The following is a 19,655-nucleotide window of genomic DNA, read 5'->3' on the forward strand; positions in this document are numbered from 1 at the left end:
AGCTCGGTGGAGCCCTCCTCGGCAACAGGCCACGCCCACAGGAAGTCCTCTCTCTCTCTCTCTCTCACACACACACACTCTGTCTCTTTCTCTCACTCTCTCTGTCTCTCTCTGTCTCTCTCTGACTCTCTCTCTGTCTCTCTCTCTCTGTCTCTCTCTCTGACTCTCTCTCTGTCTCTCTGTCTCTCTCTCTGTCTCTCTCTCTGTCTCTCTCTGACTCTCTCTCTGACTCTCTCTCTCTTTCTCTCTCTCTGTCTCTGTCTCTCTGTCTCTCTCTCTGTCTCTCTGTCTCTCTCTCTGTCTCTGTCTCTCTCTCTGTCTGTCTCTCTGTCTGTCTCTCTCTGTCTGCCTCTCTCTCTCTCTCTCACACACACACACACACTCTGTCTCTTTCTCTCACTCTCTCTGTCTCTCTCTGTCTCTCTCTCTGTCTCTCTCTGTCTCTCTCTGTCTCTGTCTCTCTGTCTCTCTGTCTCTCTCTGTCTCTCTCTCTGTCTGTCTCTCTGTCTCTCTCTCTGTCTGCCTCTCTCTCTCTCTCTCTCTCACACACACACTCTGTCTCTTTCTCTCACTCTCTCTGTCTCTCTCTGTCTCTCTCTCACTCTCTGTCTCTCTCTCTCTCTCTGTCTCTCTCACTCTCTGTCTCTCTCTCTCTGTCTCTCTCTCTCTGTCTGTCTGTCTCTCTCTCTGTCTCTCTCTCTCTCTGTCTCTCTCACTCTCTGTCTCTCTCACTCTCTGTCTCTCTCTCTCTCTTTCTATTGGAGAAGAGCTCTCTGTCTGGAAGGGAGAGAAGGCAGATTTCTTTTCTTCATTGCATGTTTCCTGCCTTTTAGTCATTAAAATATGACCTTATTCTAACAAAGTAAACTTTAGAGAACAGGCATAAACAACCCACTGAAATGATATTATCCACAGGGTCAAAAGGAGGTAAAGGAAAACAGTTGCTTCGGCTGTCATTAGAACAGCCTGTTCTATCCTCTTTTCTTTTCATCTCATTCCTTGTCCTGTTTTCAGTTTCAACAGAATTGGTCTATCCGCTCTTGCATATATTTGTAAACTCCTGTTTTCTACTCACTGTATTTATTTTCGGAAAACCTTCTCCAGCCTTGAACCATCTCCGTTATCATTTATAGATATAGGTCTAGTGCCAGTGATTCTGTGAATCTATACCTCTGTCTCCCTGCTATAGTTTAAAGCCCTCATCATAGGGAGAATATATAAATTCCTCCTGAAGTATGAAATGGAAGAGGAAATTGTGAAAGAACAAATGATAATATAGGCACAGAACTTTGGCTATAATATTGAATTAGACAAATGGGAAAAATTTGGGGGAATAAATTTAAAAATGACACTATCAGTTCCATACAAGGAAAACCAGTACAAAATGTTTTACAGATGGCACCTGGCACCATCAAGGTTAGCTAAAATCTCAACAAATACCTCCCCAAAATGCTGGAAATGCCAATCAATACACGGAACATATTATCATTTATGGTGGACCAGTGAGGAGGCAAATTTTTTTGGGAAAAGGATCAAAAATTGGCTGGAGGCAATAACAGGGGTTAAAATAGAATGGAAACCTGAAGTTTTTTTAAATTAGGAATTATGTCAGTGAAATACAAAAAAGAAATCCAGTATTTAATACTACATATACTTACAGCGGCAAGGATTGCCCAGAAATGGAAAAAACAAATTAATCCCAAATGAAGATGAAATAATAAGAAAGATTATGGACTGTGCCAAAATGGATAAACTAACTAAAGAAATCCAGGGAAAAGAAGAATCCGAATTCTACCAGATATGGGATAAATGGTATAGGTGGATGGAGGAAAGAAACAAAAATCAATGAAAGAATATAACAACACTCAAAAATAATAGTTATGAGTAAAATAAGAGGGTTAAGAAAGGGGAAATCTCAATGAAGTACAATAGAAGGGGAAATAATATAAGGTGAGCGGTATCGATTGATGATTGCTATTATAAAGAACAGGAAGTTCCTGTTCGCACTGTATTGTATAAATGTGGTCTACGTCTAATTTTTGTGTGTGTGTAAAAAAATAAAAAATAAATAAAAATAAAGCCCTCATCATGAGGTTGCAATACATGTTTTCCCCTCCCCTTTTCAGAAACAGCCCCACCACTGCCTGTGAGCTTCTTACACTGGTAACAGAAGTTGTAGTCAACAAATCCAAATCATTATTTACTTGGTAGCCAGATATTCATGCTGCTTAGCCTTATCCTTTGAAAAGAGATAGTTGTGTTTCTAGTTCCCTCACCGTCTTACCCAAGGCTTTACCGGTGGTTGTAATCTAAATATTAATCATGTTTCTAGAGGTGTCATTTTCTCCAAATAGATTAGCAGGACTTGTTGCCAATCAGTCATTCTGATGAGCCTTGGTAATCTTCGGGGAGGGGGGACCATGTATTGGGGTGGACGCAGAGGTGGGTTCCTACCAGTTCGCACCTATTCGGTAGAACCGGTTCATCAAATCTACCGAACCGGTTAGAAGAGGTTCCACCAGTGGACCCGGAAAGCAGGCCACACCTACAGAAGAGGTTCCAAAATTTTTTGAAACCCACCACTGGTCCTTGGATATGATTATTCTACACTACCATGCTCCTATTTATAAAACTCAGTGCCTCTGTGAAAGGTAAGGATGACTACTGCGTTTGTGGTGCAATCAGAACATTGCGTGTGTTGAAGTTGTTTTAACGCAAACCAAAGATGCCTTTTAAAAAACAAGTTGACATCCTATTCTTATATGATTATTACTTATCTTCTGCAGGCAATGCATAAGTGGAAAGGATAGAGTTAATAAAAATGTCCTTTTCATCCTTTCTGTTTAGTTCAGGTAGGTCTTTGGTGGTGTATTTCATTAATTCCTATAGTAAATCTTGGCTCAAATCTCTAGCTTTTAAAAACCATTATCACCATTATTATTATTACACTAAGTTGCCTTCAGAACATCTTTGTTTCCAGAACCCCCAATACTGTCTTTAAGCCAAACAGTTTTCGTCTCAACAGGTTGAAACAGCTCTGTAGGCTGGGAAAGTACTGCAGATCTATTCTCTTTTGGATCTTTGTGTTAATTTCTTTGGAAAAATACACTTTTTTTTTCTGAGCAAGATCAGGAGCTACATGGGTGGCATGGAGGGACACAATTGTTCAGGAATATTTCTTTTTAATTTGAGCTTAAGCTTTGCTTTTGTTCCCTTTTGTAAACTTTTAACTGTACAGTTGTTGAAAGAAACGTCCTTCTGGGTTCGGCTCCAAGTGGGGAAAAAGACACTGGAGACATGGAGGCTGCTTGGAAAGATGGTTTTAATGGTGGACAGGACCACATGGCTTGAGCCCTGAACAGAAAAGGTGATCACATGCTTCAATGTTGGTGGAGAAGAAGAGAAGGGCCGAGGGAGGGGCTTGCTAGGCTTTTTATACCCTGTTCAGTCCCACCTCTCTGTTTCCTGTTCCTGTGTAAGAAATGTATTCTGATTGGTTGTCAGACTCCCATGGGGCCATGCAGGGACAACTCTCTAGGCTGCGTTTTGAATCCAGGTTTGGTTGAGTTCTCAGATGCCAGATGGTCAGTTGAGTAAAGAGCCAATATTATCATGCTTTAATCCCATCCCCCCTGGGGCTGCAGTGGAGAAGTCTTTATTATGCAAAGGGACTAGCTTGGCCTTCTTAATGGCCCATTGACAAAGTGGGGATGGGCAGGAAGCTACAGGCAGCTATTCTGTCTTTTAAAACATGTTTCTTTCTTTCCACATCCAGAGAAATATTCTGCCTTTTCAATATTTCCTAGGATATTTCATTTTTCTGGGAGAGGACTGGGTGATAACTTCCTACACAGTAACAGCAAAAAATCTGGATCTGGATATTTGAAACAATTTCTTTTCCAAAAAATAACTTTAAGTGCTTACTGCAGAGAAAATAACAAGAGATGGGGAATTATTCCTATGGAGCAAAGATTTGGCTCTCTTTCGGCCTTGCGCTAGCCCTAAGACGGCTATTGAGGATGCCCCAATTCCCAGTTACCTTGGCGATGGTCTGTTGGGGATTGCGTAAACCTCAAGCTGACCTACAGTTAAACCTCAAGGAAAGCATTCCGTAGCTAGAAAACAACCTGATACTTCCCTTTGTCCGTGAACTAAGGAGCTCAAATTCCTCCAACGTAGAACTGGAATCTCTTAATTTTCCACTTTACCAGTCGTCTTCTAAAATGAAGGCAAAAGTTTTCTAGCAGTGCCAGAGTGCAAGGCTCCATTTGCATGGAGGTGCGTTTCATCCGGAAAAAGAGCCGAGGTGGCACAGTGGTTAAATGCAGCACTGCAGGCTACTTTAGCTGACTGCAGTTCTGCAGTTCGGCTGTTCAAATCTCACCGGCTCAGGGTTGACTCATCCTTCCATCCTTCCGAGGTGGGTAAAATGAGGACCCGGATTGTTGTTGGGGGCGATATGCTGACTCTGTAAACCGCTTAGAGAGGGCTAAAAGCCCTATGAAGCGGTATATAAATCTAACTGCTATTGCTATTGCTATCTTTTACTTTGCAGGATGTATGGCGATAAAGGGCTGTTATTATGCCACACAGCTTGTTTGGAATTCCGTCTGCGTAGACTTACGAAAATCAAGTACTCTGAAAGAATATCCAATGCTGAAATCCGCCGAAGATGTGATATCAATGAAAATGTATCTGCCATTATAGAACTTAGACGCTGGCGCTGGCTAGGCCATCCATTGAGAATGCCAGATAATCGAATCCCAAAAATTTCCCTGCTTGCAGAGCCTGGTCCGACCTGGAAACGGCCAAAAGGAGGTGTTCGTCTAACCACTTTGCGTCACTTCAAACGGAAAGCCGAAGATATAGTCATGCGCCCATTCAATCTTAGCCGAAAATCATATAATAGCGACTGGCTGCACCACCTGACAACCCTAGCCCAGGACCGAAAACAGTGGCGTCAAATTTCCATGGAAGTCGCCTATACCCACGATGGGTGAAGAGGCGTCAAGTACAAGTAACTAGTACAAGTACAAGCTATTGCTATCTGGATATTCCTGCTTGCTTTCAATCCAGTAGGCATGGGGATCAGATGTTCAGAATCACAATGTAAGGACTCCGATACCAGTGGAAGCCATGTATCTCTGTTCGGAAACTCTTTAACCAGTCCCTACAACCTTGAACCAAATCCATGAAGCTCAATAGTTAGGTTTGGACATAATGCTAAGCTAGGGGTTGGCAGCATTTGATAGATTAATTGGAGGCCACAACCTCCATTGTGTGTCTGTGTGTGTGTGTGTGTTGTTCCCTGGAAGATGACAATAAAAGCAAGGGATTGCTCATTCCCAACGTTAACATTACTTCCAAGTCTGCCAAGATCAGGGCCGGATTTTCCTATAGGCTAACTAGGCTTCATCCTAGGGCCTCAAGATCAAGAGGGGCCTACATTCAAATTGTTAGCAAAATTAAAATTACGCTATTCTAAAAACAGTGAACACTAAAACACTGAACGGAAAATAAGGAGAAATTCTACGCATATGACTAATAAACAAAGATAAAAATGTATTGGTTAAGATTGTTTCAGCGCCGCGGCAGTTGGGGAGCCCGCCCACGTTCCCGGCACCGGCGGTTGGGCGAGAGGTGTGGCCGCTCCCAGTAGCCGCCCCATCGACGCGGAGCCCACCAGCGGCCAGGCAGGTGAGGGCGAGGGGGCCGAGCCGGGCAGCTGAGCGCAGCAGGGGAGGCGGCTGGCCTCGCTGCCTTTGCCGCAGAGCAGAGCCGTCCTCCGTCGGGAGGCCAGCTATATATATTGATATATATTGATATATATCACAGTAATGATGTATTTTATTGTCTCTCATGTAATTTACAAACTTATAAATGGGAGGTGAAAGGGCCTCATAAGTGGAATAGCCTAGGGCCTCTTTTCATCTAAATCCGGCCCTGGCCAAGATGGCTAAAATCAGGCAGCCAAAATGGAGGTCATTTGCCACCGACAGTGCAAACTCATGTTTGTTGCAATATTGCCTTAATCCCAACCTTCAAATCAAATCAGACTTTTATTATGATCATACACTACCAGAAGGAGGGTGAAGTACAGAGGTGGGTTCCTACCAGTTCGCACCTATTCGGTAGAACCGGTTCATCAAATCTACCGAACCGGTTAGAAGAGGTTCCACCAGTGGACCCGAAAAGCCGGCCACACACAGAAGAGGCTCCAAACCTTTTTGAAACCCACCACTGGTCCTTGGATATGATTATTCTACACTATCATGCTCATATTTACAAAACTCAGTGCCTCTGTGAAAGGTAAGGATGACTACTGCGTTTGTGGTGCAATCAGAACATTGCGTGTGTTGAAGTTGTTTTAACGCAAACCAAAGATGCCTTTTAAAAAACAAGTTTATATCCTATTCTTATGCACGCCAGTGCTGTGTGTGAGGTAATTTAAGGTGGTTCTGACAAGTGTCGTCGGCATCTTCATATCCGGTCACATGAGTGGCAAGCCACTCCCATCCGGTCACGTGGGTGGCAAGCCACTCCCACAAAGGAGGCCACACCCACAGAGCAGGTTCGAACAATTTTTGAAACCCACCACTGGTGAAGTATCATCAATTAAAAATTATGGAAAGATACACCAGAGTCTAAAATATATCATGATTAGCTAGACAATATAAACAAATATATGTATCAAAAAATCAAGGGTCTAAAACGAATCTAAAAGAAGGGATAGGAGTGTCAGATGAGTACTATTATACTATATGGAAGATTGTGTGTGTGTGTGTGTGTGTGTGTGTGTGTGTGTGTGTGTGTGTACACATATATCAGTGGTGGGATTCAAATTTTTTTTACTACCGGTTCTATGGGCATGGCTTGGTGGACATGGCATGGCTTGGTGGGCGTGGCTTGGTGGACGCGGCGAGGAAAGGATAGTGTAAAACAATGGTGGGTGCGAACCGGCTGAATCCCACCACTGCATCAGAATATATAGGCCAAAGCAGCACTTCACGTTCTATCTCTAAGCCAACGCAGGGCCTGTAGCAGAAGTGTAGTATGGTCCTGTTAATTTGTGCCAGTTAGCACCATGAATTGGTATATTCTAGATCAGTGGTAACCTCTGAGTGGCCTATGAAAGCAGCGTCCATGTAGAATGCACTGCAGTAGTTCAGCCGAAGAGTGATAAGGGCATGAGTTATATAAGAGCGGGCGGTGGAAATGGGGTTGGTGACTAGAGGCTCACCTCTTTGGTTGCGTTTCCATAATATTGGATCACTGATTAATCAACCACATTTTAGCCTAGTAGTTTATATGAACCCAGACCACAACATTTAAGGTTCATGTATAAACCCATAAAAGTACGTTAATTAAATAAGTTAACAGATGTTGTAAGAAGACAACATTCCTCTATGAAAATTGTCATCAAAATTGTTTTAATTGGCATGCAGAAATGAATTTGCACTGGTCATAGCCTATAAGCTGAATAGTAATCATTTCATTTTATACATATGCACACCTGTCTTTATAATCCATATACGAATCTAATCTTTTTCACATGAGAAAAATGTGGTTTCCCCTTTTCTTCTCTAAACTACACGAACACTAAAGGTGTAATTACTCAAAAGACTTGTTCTATTTATAAAGGATTCTACTATGTTAATTTGACAAAGCAGGTGCAAGAGAGGAGCGGAAAACAGATTTTTCACAGTTCTTTATCTACATCTGAAAAAATACAAAAGTATATTTGTGGGGAAGAAATCCATAAAAATGAGCATTATTAAGGATGGGAAGGGCATAATAAGGATATGTCTTTGTGATATAGGAGAGAGCCTGTTTTTCACCGTTACAATGAAAAGATGTCTAACAGAACTTTGCTAACCAGCATTCCCTCCTCTCATTTCAGAAAATTCTAGAATGTAAGGGTTGAAAGGATAGTAGCACCCAACCAGCTTCTCAGGGGGGAAACCAGGGGTGGGTTCCTGCCAGTTCTAACCTCTTATATAGAAGAGGTTCCACAAATCTACAGTGCCGTTTAGAACCAGTTCCAGCTCCCTCCCCCCCGCCCGTCCGTCCACACATCATCAAGATGAAGAGAGAGAGGAGGAATTCTGGGAGTTGAAGTCCACAAGTCTTAAAGCTGCCAAGTTTGAACACCCCTGGGGGTTTTTTTTCCCTAAAGGGTTAGGGGTGCAAGGGTCTTGTAACTTGACAGCTTTAAGACTTGCACGCTTCAATGCCAGAGTTCCTGAGCCAACATGACTGGAGGAGGAATTCTGGGAGTTGAAGTCCACAAGTCTTAAAGCTGTCAAGTTTGAACATCCCTGGGGTTTTTCCCCTAAAGGGTTAGTGGTGCAAGGGTCTTGTAACTTGACAGCTTTAAGACTTCCATGCTTCAAATGCCAGAGTTTCTGAGCCCACATTTTGGTTGCTAAGCAAGAGCGTTGTTAAGTAAGTTTCACCACATTTTACAAGTTGGCCACGCCCACCCAGTCACATGGCCGGCAAGCCACTCCCACCTGGTCACATGGCTGGCAAGCCACTCCCACCAAGTAGGCCACACCTACAGAAGAGGTTCTAAAAAAAGTTGAAACCCACCACTGGGGGAAACCCATCACGTAACTGATTCATTTATTGTATTTGTGTTCTTCCACAATCATTAAGTGACTCCATGCCAAGTTTTAAAAATACCTCAACTTTGCCGGGTTCTACGGTAACTATGTTTATCAGTATGCATGAAATATAGATAATTGAATACAAGTAGTCCTGGACTTACAACGGTTCATTTAGTGACTGTCCAAAGTTACAACGGCACCGAAAAGAGTGACTTATGACCATTTCCCCCAACCATTGCAACATCCCCAGGGTCACATGATCAAAATTCAGGTGCTTAGCCACTGGTTCATATTTATGACAGTTGCAAGGTCCCAGGGTCACGTGGTGACTTTCTGACATGCAAAGTCAATGGGGAAGCCAGATTCACTTAACAACCCTGTTACTAACTTAACAAAATGACTCACTTAACAACCGTGGCAAGAAAAATTGTAAAATGGGGCAAAGCTCACTTAACAAATGTTTCACTTAGCAACATAAATTATTGGCTCAATAGTGGTCGTAACCCGAGGACTGCATATACCAAAAACAGGGGAGATGGTACAGGCTAAAATTTTAGTTAAGTTATTTCTATGTTGTGACTTTGGGAAAGCCTGATACATTGTTGCACCATCAGCATAATTTTATTTTCAAACAAGCCAAGTTTGACCCATGAAACTTCAGCGAGGAGATGCTGTTGATTTTCCTAACCCCCCACTTCTATTTACAAAAAGTAATATATTAAAGTACACGTTGTTCAGGAAATGAGTATCAAGTAGTGATAAGATTTGAGCTTTGTGTAAGGTCAGTAGTTTTTCAGTTGCGGCCACGAAAGCTTCTGTTGAAGATCCCTAAACATCACTCATTAAAATACTTCTACAAGCCTCAGTTAAAGATAATGCAGCAGAAGATAATCTGCTGTTGCAGTTGGATCAGCCTCAGAAAAAAGCAGGTTGTTTGCTCAAAGATTATATAAGGAAAAGGAAAAGAAGCATTTTTTGGAATACTTACGAAGAAGATTTGCATTTTGCACGGGTAAATCTTGTTTCTCTGCCTCTGGCCAATACTTGGAATCAGTAAGAACAGAAATGCAATATTTCTGATGATTGGTGACATTATGGTCAATTGAAAATATGAACGTATATTATAAATTAATGGGAATTCTTTGTTCTAATCTCTGCTTTTTCTCCTTGGAGAGAGGTGATATTATAATGCTTTAAAAACTCATTGTTATTTGATAGATAATTATGAATTCAAGGAAATAAGGATTGTTGCAAATGAAAGAATATTAAGGGTACTTTGAACACATAATGCTCAATGACAGCGAAATATTCAGTTATGCTTAATGCAAAACCAGCAATGTTATTCTTAATCTTAAGAGTTGATGCACAAAAACTTGTAACCAAACGACATGCTTGATGAAATGGAGGAAAGTTGTTTTTTTAATTCTTGCTTTGTTTTGTATCTGTTGTTTTGTTTAAAAAGAATAAAAATATTTTTTTTAAAAAAAGAAATGCAATATTTGATAGTAGTTGGACCATGTGATGGATTGTGGGTGTGGGGACAAGATCATGAACTTTTAACTGGGTGGAATCCTGATGTCATTTCCAGTATTGGGATTCCATAGCACGATGCCAACATGCCTGTCTTATTAAATTGGAACTTTAAGGATACTTTAGCCTTTGACTCTGATTTAATTCTGCATGGTACTTGGAACGCTGACAACCGATTTGCTCAGTTATATTCAGTTGTGGGATTATGATGTATGATTTATAAATAACTTTCTTATACATTTTATGGCTAATAATTCAAATGGTTATTCTGCCTTATAAAATTTAAGAAAGTGCAATGGGTTGCTTGCAATTTTCCAGGACGCATAATTCTACAGTATTTTCCATAGTGAATCAACAATACCCAGAGAAGAAGCTTAGAGGGGGAAAAATCCCTAGTTTATGCCTACATTTTTGACTCAGAGCTGAATGCCTGACCAGCTGAGTGACCTGTCCTTGATTTATCCTAGAAAAAAAAAAATGTTATTATATTTTTTGACTGAAAACAAAGTGACACTGTCCCAAAACATGAGACCATTACAGTAATAATTCTACTGTTGAACTTTCTCTACCCCGCTACATTCTATTTCTAAGACTTCCCAGAAGCTACTATTAGCACAACACTTATGTATTGATAGATTTTTTTCCCCAGTAGTTTGAGATAACTCTACTGGATAGAAAGAGAAATTGGAATCCGTGGAAAATATTACTCATACAGTGTGATCCTGCTCCCATCAGGCCTGTAATATTATACCTTCAACAGAGGAAGTATGAGGTGTTACCAAGTCTCAGTGCCATGCCTCACTTGATTTGAGTTTGGTTTAGGGGGATGGAAGAATACTCGGTATGTTTGCGACCTTGAATTATTTACAAAACTAATAAAATGGGATAAAATAAAAAAAACAGCAAAATCGTCTATTCTACTTTCTGCAGGAGTTCGGGCCAGTTTACACGAGGATTTCCCAAGGTAAAATGGTAAGATATAACTGGCCCAAAGTCACATAACAAGCTCCTATTATGAGCGTGGATTTGAACCTCTATTTCCTTAGCCTAAGCCAACTTCAAGGCAGTTTGTTCCACACTGGCTTTTAGGAGAAATGTTTTAAAAAGAACAATTTTAAGAAGTTGTCAAAGAGTCTCAAATGTGAAACAAGCTGATATAGCAATAGCAGTTAGACTTATATACCGCTTCATAGGGCTTTCAGCCCTCTCTAAGCGGTTTACAGAGTCAGCATATCGCCCCCAACAACAATCCGGGTCCTCATTTTACCCACCTCGGAAGGATGGAAGGCTGAGTCAACCCTGAGCCGGTGAGATTTGAACTGCAGAACTGCAGTCAGCTGAAATAGCCTGCAGTGCTGCATTTAACCACTGCGCCACCTCGGCTCTTCAAATTATTTCATATTAAGACTGAAATAATATTTTATGCATTATTTACAATTGCCATCATCTGTGAATCTAACTCCCAATCTACTTCCCCCTTCTTTTACAAGGACTGTAACTGCATTCTCCATAATCTGGACATCAGTCCCAGAACTATTTCCTATTGATTGACAACACTTCATTTTGTCTGGTTTTAACTTCAGTTTCTGCACCAAATTTAAGCATAGATTTTTTTTCCCTGTGGTGGTGATGGTAGTGGTAGTTTTGAGAAACTTTGATATAGTTTATCCAACATGTTAAGCCAGTCTGTTCAAACATGATTATGGCATTCATCTAATACACTAAGTCAGACAAGCCACATTATGGCTTAGTACAACTGGGAAACAGTTGAAAACAACTGTACCACCAACTGTACTGCTGTTTTCCAGTTGAAGTTCATTCATTTACATAATCATTTACATAATACCATGCAGCTACACTGTCCTGAGCACTTAAGAGCTCTTATTAATCTATACCCCAAGGCAATTAGTAGAAACCTTGGCAGCAGTGACTTATTTACAAGGATAACAATCATTTGCAACTGTTCTGACTTAGATGTCAAAGAGCTTGAAGATTTGATTCAGGCCACTTACTTGTCTCTTTGCAATTTTTTTGCGTGGATTGATTTCCCATAGTTCACAAGTTTATCTGTTGGTTGGACTGATGCAGTTTGTCCTTCATGGTATTGGATCTGGGTACTTGAGAGACCGCCTACTGCCAATCACCTCCACTCGACCAATTAGATCCCATAGATTAGGCCTCCTCCGAGTTCCATCAGCCGGTCAGTGTCGACTGGCAACCACGCGGAGGAGAGCCTTCTCGGTGGCAGCTCCGACCCTGTGGAATGAACTCCCCGTGGAGATTCGTACCCTCACCACCCTCCAGACCTTCCGCATAGCCCTTAAAACCTGGCTGTCCCGACAGGCCTGGGGCTAAAGACCTCAACCCCACCCGAATTGTATGAATGTTGTGCTTTTAACGATGTATTGTCTTATGTGTTTAATCTGGTTTGTCCTCCCTTCCCTCTGAACTGTGAGCCGCCCTGAGTCCCCCCAGGGAAAAGGGCGGCATACAAATAAAGCACCTATACCTATACCTTTACCTATATTTCATTCTGTTAAGAGCTGGATTAGCACATGCTAAGGTGAAATACGCCTGTTCAGTTAACTCCATGCTTAGGAATCTCTTTCAGATCAAGTTTATTATCAGGCATTCTTAACAGCAAAACTTACAGTTCAGTGTTAAGATACTTCTGACTTTCCATAATCTGTCCCATCGCCTGGTGTAAAAAGATGATGATTTCACTCCTATGCTGAGCGGAGATACACACTACTATTCCAGTTCACAAAGGCATTCAAACAGACCGGGAATAAACTTTGTATGTGGGCAAAATGCCCCAGTGGCCAATCATAAACAGAGATGTGATCACATGTCATGGAACTACATTTCCCATAAGGCAGCCTCTGCAGACATTTCCCATGAGGTAGTTTCTTAAAGGAGAGAGTTCTTAATTCCTACACTAGCTATATACTGCTGGGGCAGCACACTAACCAATAAATCCCCTTCTTCAGTGTTATTTCCACTCCCCCCAGTGGTGGGTTTCAAATTTTTTTAGAACCTCTTCTGTAAATGTGGCCTGCTTTGTGGGAGTGGCTTGCCGGCCATGTGACCAGGTGGGAGTGGCTTGCCAGCCATGTGACTGGGTGGGCGTGGCCAACTTGTAAAATGTGGTGAAACTCACTTAACAACGCTCTTGCTTAGCAACCAAAATGTTGGCTCAGAAACTCTGGCATTTGAAGCACGCAAGTCTTAAAGCTGTCAAGTTACAAGACCCTTGCACCCCTAACCCTTTAGAAAAAAAATCCTCAAGGGTGTTCAAACTTGACAGCTTTAAGACTTGTGGACTTCAACTCCCAGAATTCCTCCTCTCGCTCTTCATCTTGATGATGTGTGGATGGACGAGGGGAAGGGAGCTGGAACCGGTTCTAAACGGCACTGTAGATTTGTGGAACCTCTTCTAAAGAAGAGGTTAGAACTGGCAGGAACCCACCCATGACTCCCCCCCCCCACTTACATGTATGTCAAATGGCTACAGTATATTGGTTGGAAATTCAATGAGATGAAGTCTAGTCAATCAAGAGACAAGAAACTGAGAAAGGCTACAGTTTAACCTTCTTCCTTCTTTCCCAGTGTTTCACATAAATATGAATTATTTAGGTTTCCTTGCACAAATTAGGACAACACTAAGTGGCTATAATCTTCAGATCACCTAGACATAGCAATAGCAATAGCAGTTAGACTTATATACCGCTTCATAGGGCTTTCAGCCCTCTCTAAGCTGTTTACAGAGTCAGCATATTGCCCCCAACAACAATCCGGGTCCTCATTTTACCCACCTCGGAAGGATGGAAAGCTGAGTCAACCTTGAGCCAGTGAGATTTGAACAGCCGAACTGCAGAACTGCAGTCATCTGAAGTAGCCTGCAGTGCTGCATTTAACCACTGCGCCACCTCGGCTCAGGATTGACTCATGACTGATCTTGATGACTTTTTCATGACTGGAAAAGTTAAGCAGGGTCAGATATTACTTCTTGGATAGGAGGCTACCAGGAAAGTTCCAGACTTGTAGGCTTGACTCAGAACCCAGAAAATTTCTCCAGAAGTTAATATCAAACCTCTTCATACTATTGGCAAGAAAACGTTCCTGAGCCAGCTTGGCTTAAAAGTTGTTTTTCCTTTTCAATTATATAAGAGCTGATATGAGACCACAATTCTATACTATTCAAAGCAGGCCATTAACCTGGTTAAATGGTTGAATCATAGCTGTTTATGGCTACTAGACATGATAGTTATTTATTACTCCCTTTACAAGAAGGACTTTGCCACTTAATGACAGTAGTTGAGAGAAATTAGCAGGAAAATTATATTGTCCTTATAGAGTGCTTGTATTAGCAGTTGGGAGATTATTGGGGATTTAGGATTGGTCCAATACACTGCTTGATCTGATCCAAGGAGGTTTGGTTATTTGAGTAGGGATGAGCCCAGTTTTTCTCCTGGAGCTCATCTAACCACAGCTCAAACATGCCCTGCTAATTGTTTTTATAACATATTGCTGTCATTTTGTCTCATCGCTAACCCACAGCTAAAGCAGCTTTAAATCATCTTTAGCTGTTCCACCTTTAAAGTGGAGTTTCCCCTCTTCTGAAAGAGTTATTGTAGTGAACATGACCTGGAATGCTTCCTTGATGATACATCAGTGGTTGATCTGCCCAATTACTTTGCTCACTTTAAGCTGCTGCGGGCACATGCGTTTCTCTTCAGTTCTTGGGCAGTATTTAAGTTATGGTAACTTATGGAAACCAGGACAAAATCCAAAATTTCCTGAACTATTAGTTGCAGTTTACCGTATATACTCGAGTATAGGCTGACCCGAATATAAGCCGAGGCACCTAATTTTACCACAAAAAAAAACTGGAAAAGTTATTGACTCGAGTATAAGCCTAGGGTGGAAAATGCAGCAGCTACCGATAAATTTCAAAAATAAAAATAGATACCAATAATGCCATTGCCCATTGAATAACACACACAGCCTGCCTGTGCCCATTAAATATACAGTAGCCATTGTAAAAATTTGCTCTGCATAACAAATTATTATCACACAATACCGGTGTATTCAATGAAATACTTCACTCACCTCATGATGCTGATGTCCCGCTGTGATGATGATGTCCCGCCTCCTATGACACACGGCACAGTGATTCCTATCATTGGATCACTGTACCAGAGGAGGTGGGACATCGCTATGTGGCTGCTTGCCATAACAAGGAGGAGGTGGGACATCGTTGCAGAGCGGCAGGAGGGGGAGGAAGGGGAATCGTAAGACAGCCCTGCATTACATTAGAACGTGAGGAGGGGGGATGGTGCGGTGCACGCTGCGCGGCCAACTGACACAGAGGGAGGGGAAACCCAGGGGCGCCGGGCCATTCACGAGCATCACCCAGCGGCATGGCCCCGCCCCTTTTTCTCCTCCATTTCGGGCAAATTTTTCACTGACTCGAGTATAAGCCGAGGCGGCTTTTTTCAGCCCAAAAAGTGGGCTGAAAAACTAGGCTTATACTTGAGTATATACAGTATACTGGATCTTCCTTTTCATGCATATTTATTTGTCCTAATAAGTGGAGTTTAGGAGCATGTGTGTGAAACCACATTATTTTTGCAAAGTGCTGCCATAGATTTCTTCATCAGAATATTCTTTTGTGAGTGAAAAATGGGCACAGCATACATGAAACAATCCATTCATCCATCCCCATATTGGAGAGAGACTGTCTTGAGTTAGAGGGAGGAGTCAAACAGAGAATTAGTCTGAAATCCCTATGTGAGCATGAGGGCAAAATCTGAATGCCACTAAAACTTACCTAACACAGGCATAAACACTATCAGTTTAAGAAGATTTTTATGCATTGCCTTGAGCATTAAAATAGCTAATTGAATTCTTCATATGTGGATATGATTATCACACTTAACATTTCGAACAAAATATCCAATTGATCTGTGGAATCTCTCTATAAGTGTATACACTGATGTTAAATTAGGACGGAATACTAAGTTAAACTTCACCAAGTGATTTGTGGCTTGACATGCTGTGAGCATCCACATGAAAATATAAACTTGTTCATTTTTTTTCTCAATTTAGAGTTGTCACATGAGGCCCAAAGGATAAAGCTTCAAATTATACTACTTCAGACGCACTATGTGAAAATCCATCTATGGAAAAAAGTTTTAATGCTGGGAAAGGTGGAAGGAAAGCTAAATGGACCACTAACAGCAGGTTATATTCGCTATGAATACAGGTTAGAAGACATGTTAGTTTTCTTCATTGTCATGAAGAAACTTGATGGTATATAATTAATTAATCAATCTTCATGATCTCCAATCAAAAAACTTGATAGCACACAAGGAAAATTTATGTGGGAGTGAATACACCTATCATAGAATGACGTGTGTGTGTGTGTACATGTATATATGCATTATATATAATGTTATCAGAAATAAATACAACGAAAGATCTCAGGTGCTAATTATCCATATAAAATCACTTTCTCGAACCAGTATGTTAGTGCTAAAGCATTTTGGATAAACAATATGGTGGATTATTTAAAATATTTTTAAAAAGAGGATAAAGTTCACTCCTGTTGTTTTTTTGCTAGGTATAATTACAGACTCTACAGTTAATTTGATTCTGAATTTAATAACAGCAACAAGATTTCTGGAAGAAGGAAGAATTGCTTATTATTCAAGAATGGACATTAAAAGTAGTAAACTTAGCAGAGATGGCTAAAATCTCAGCATATTGGAAAGACTATTCAGATGAGAAACACAAGTTGGAATGGAGAAGATGGATGGACTACATTCAAAATAAACATTGGACTAAGGAACTTCAATTAGTTTATGAATGAACAAGGAATGTTGTAATTTATCCAAATTTAGCTTAACAAAAGCGGAGTTAAAGTACAAGAGGGAGGTAAGATGTTATAGTTGGTTAGCTTATGTTAGTCTATGATTGTTAAATGTTTATACCCTGTATTTTGCTCTGGGAAGTTGGGGGGGAGGGAGGGTTGGCGGGGTTGGGGTGGAGCAGAGGTCGGTTCCTACCAGTTCGCACCTATTCGGTAGAACCGGTTCGTCAAATCTACCGAACCGGTGAGAAGAGGTTCCACCAGTGGACCCGGAAAGCAGGCCACACCTACAGAAGAGGTTCCAAAATTTTTTGAAACCCACCACTGGGAAGGATCTTGTAACTTGACAGCTTTAAGACTTGCATGCTTCAATGCCAGAGTTTCTGAATAGCTACTTGGACCGACCTAAGTACTAATTCATAATTTCATATCTGGTCACATGGGTGGCAAGCCACTCCCATCCTGTCACATGGGTGGCAAGCCACTCCCACAAAGGAGGCCACACCCACAGAGTAGGTTCCAACAATTTTTGAAACCCACCACTGGCAAGGATCTTGTAACTTGACAGCTTTAAGACTTGCATGCTTCAATGCCAGAGTTTCTGAATAGCTACTTGGACCGACCCAAGTACTAATTCATAATTTCATATCGGGTCACATGGGCGGCAAACCACTCCCATCCAGTCACATGGGTGGCAAGCCACTCCCACAAAGGAGGCCACACCCACAGAGTAGGTTCCAAAATTTTTTGAAACCCACCACTGGGAAGGATCTTGTAACTTGACAGCTTTCAGACTTGCGTGCTTCAATGCCAGAGTTTCTGAATAGCTACTTGGACCGACCTAAGTACTAATTCATAATTTCATATTGGGTCACATGGGTGGCAAGCCACTCCCATCCAGTCACATGGGTGGCAAGCCACTCCCACAAAGGAGGCCACACCCACAGAGTAGGTTCCAACAATTTTTGAAACCCACCACTGGGGTGGAGGGAAGGAGGGAAGGGGAAATATTTGTAAAATTTATTAAAACTTTTCATTTTAAAAAAAAAAGAACATTTTTTAAAACGCCGCATTCCCTTCCCTTCCAAGCGTGGGAAAGTAACCCTAGGATAAAGCAAAGGGGACCTTAATATGTCACACACACCCCCCCCTTTTGCCTCAAAGACGCCGCGTGGAACATTCCCGGTCGCCTCACAAGTCGCTGCCGCAGGGCAGAAAAAGGGGGCGTTCCCAACCCCCAGATCCCGTTTTGTTTGAAAATCCGCTACCACTCAGGGCGTGCCGTGGGCGTTCCCCAACGACGGCTCCGCCCCCCCCTCCTCCGAGCTCCTCACGCTCCTCTGGCTCCGTTTGTGCGGGATCGAAAGAAAGGCGGCGAGGAGGGGAAGTGGGCGTGGCCGACGGCAGTGTTCGTTCTCTCTCCCCCCTCCCCTCCCCTCCCCACCTTTGTTTTCGCCTTACGTCTGCTCTTCGGGAGGAAGGCGGTTCCTGGGGGCGATGACGTCAGGTCCCTCAGCGTGGAAAGGCGGGCCCAGGCCAACGGAGGAGAGCAAAGATGGCGGCGGAGGTGGCCGCTGCCTCAGGAGCGCCGGAGGAGGCTGCGGGGCCACAGCGGGCGACGACGGCCGCGCGAGGGCATTCCTGAAAGGGGGAAAAAAAGCGCGCTAAGGGCCGGAATCGTGCGCGGAAGAAGAGATTCAAGGACTGGGGGGGGCTCATGCGCCGCGGAGGTCGCCTCCGTCGCCCGCACCTCAAGCACCGACAAGAAGACATCCCAGCCGGCTCTGAGGCGACCGAGCGAGGCTGAGAAGTAAAGCAGGCGAGGCTCGGAAGCCTTAAGGGGGGAGGCGGCGGCGGCGGCAGCATGAAGTTCGCCGAGCACCTTTCCGCACACATCACTCCGGAGTGGCGGAAGCAATACATCCAGTATGAGGTACCTGAAAGGCTCTTCTTCGGCGGCGGCCGGGGTGGTGGTGGTGGTGGTGGGTTTGAAATAAAAAGACGGGGGAGAGCAGCCTTTGGAGAGGAGCGGGTAGCGTCGGGGAGGCTCAAAAGCTCTTCGGGTTTGCGTTTGTGGAAGAAAACGTGCATTAAAAGATGCGCGCTTAAGAGCGTGTGTGTGTGTGTGTGTGTGTGCATGCCTGTGTGTGATGTGGGGGGGGGGCTCACCTGCTGCAAAGAAAAAAGCCTTGGAGCCGAAAGAGTTGAATGGAAAATATTAACAGAATTGGGGATTTTCGGGGGGCGGCGACGGCGGCGGCGGGGGGGGGGATTGTCTGGCTTTCAAGTAGGGTCTCCATTTGATGGAGTCGTTTGCAGCCGACCCCCCCCCTCTCCTTCACACACACACCGCGGTTGGGCGTAGCGGCATCGCCGATGCTTCGCTGCTCGGCCGGCCTTTTTTTCCCCTCCCCTGGTAGAATTCCACTCTTCCCTGCTTCCAGCTGCATTCATTCTGCTTTGGGCTCATGCATTTTTTTTCTCACCCGAGTCTTGCAAGGCTTTCTTTAACTTGTCCCCCCATTTGAAGCTTCCTTTTTGCCCGAGATTTCCTTGGGCTTTGATGCTTCCACACACACACCTTGATGTAATTTAATCAAGAAGGAAAGGAAAAAAAACTGGCTACAGAAATATAGTTGGGC

The 19,655-nt window shown here is 42.9% G+C and overlaps 1 protein-coding gene across 1 annotated transcript in view; it reads left to right on the plus strand.

The window, feature by feature from the left end:
* The first annotated feature begins 18,537 nt into the window (after nucleotides 1-18,537).
* Nucleotides 18,538-19,655, plus strand: part of XPR1 (xenotropic and polytropic retrovirus receptor 1) — a 90,666-nt gene continuing 89,548 nt past the window's right edge. Inside the window, exon 1 of the mRNA XM_087726905.1 lies at nucleotides 18,538-18,946. Coding sequence (XP_087583031.1) covers nucleotides 18,878-18,946 — 69 coding nt within the window. The 5' untranslated portion in view covers nucleotides 18,538-18,877. The remainder of the gene's footprint in view (nucleotides 18,947-19,655) is intronic.

This window comes from Thamnophis sirtalis, unplaced genomic scaffold (genome assembly GCF_051295495.1).
Source record: "Thamnophis sirtalis isolate CommonGarterSnake01/CBP01778 unplaced genomic scaffold, rThaSir2_p1.2 scaffold_12, whole genome shotgun sequence".
NCBI classification, from domain to species: domain Eukaryota; kingdom Metazoa; phylum Chordata; class Lepidosauria; order Squamata; family Natricidae; genus Thamnophis; species Thamnophis sirtalis.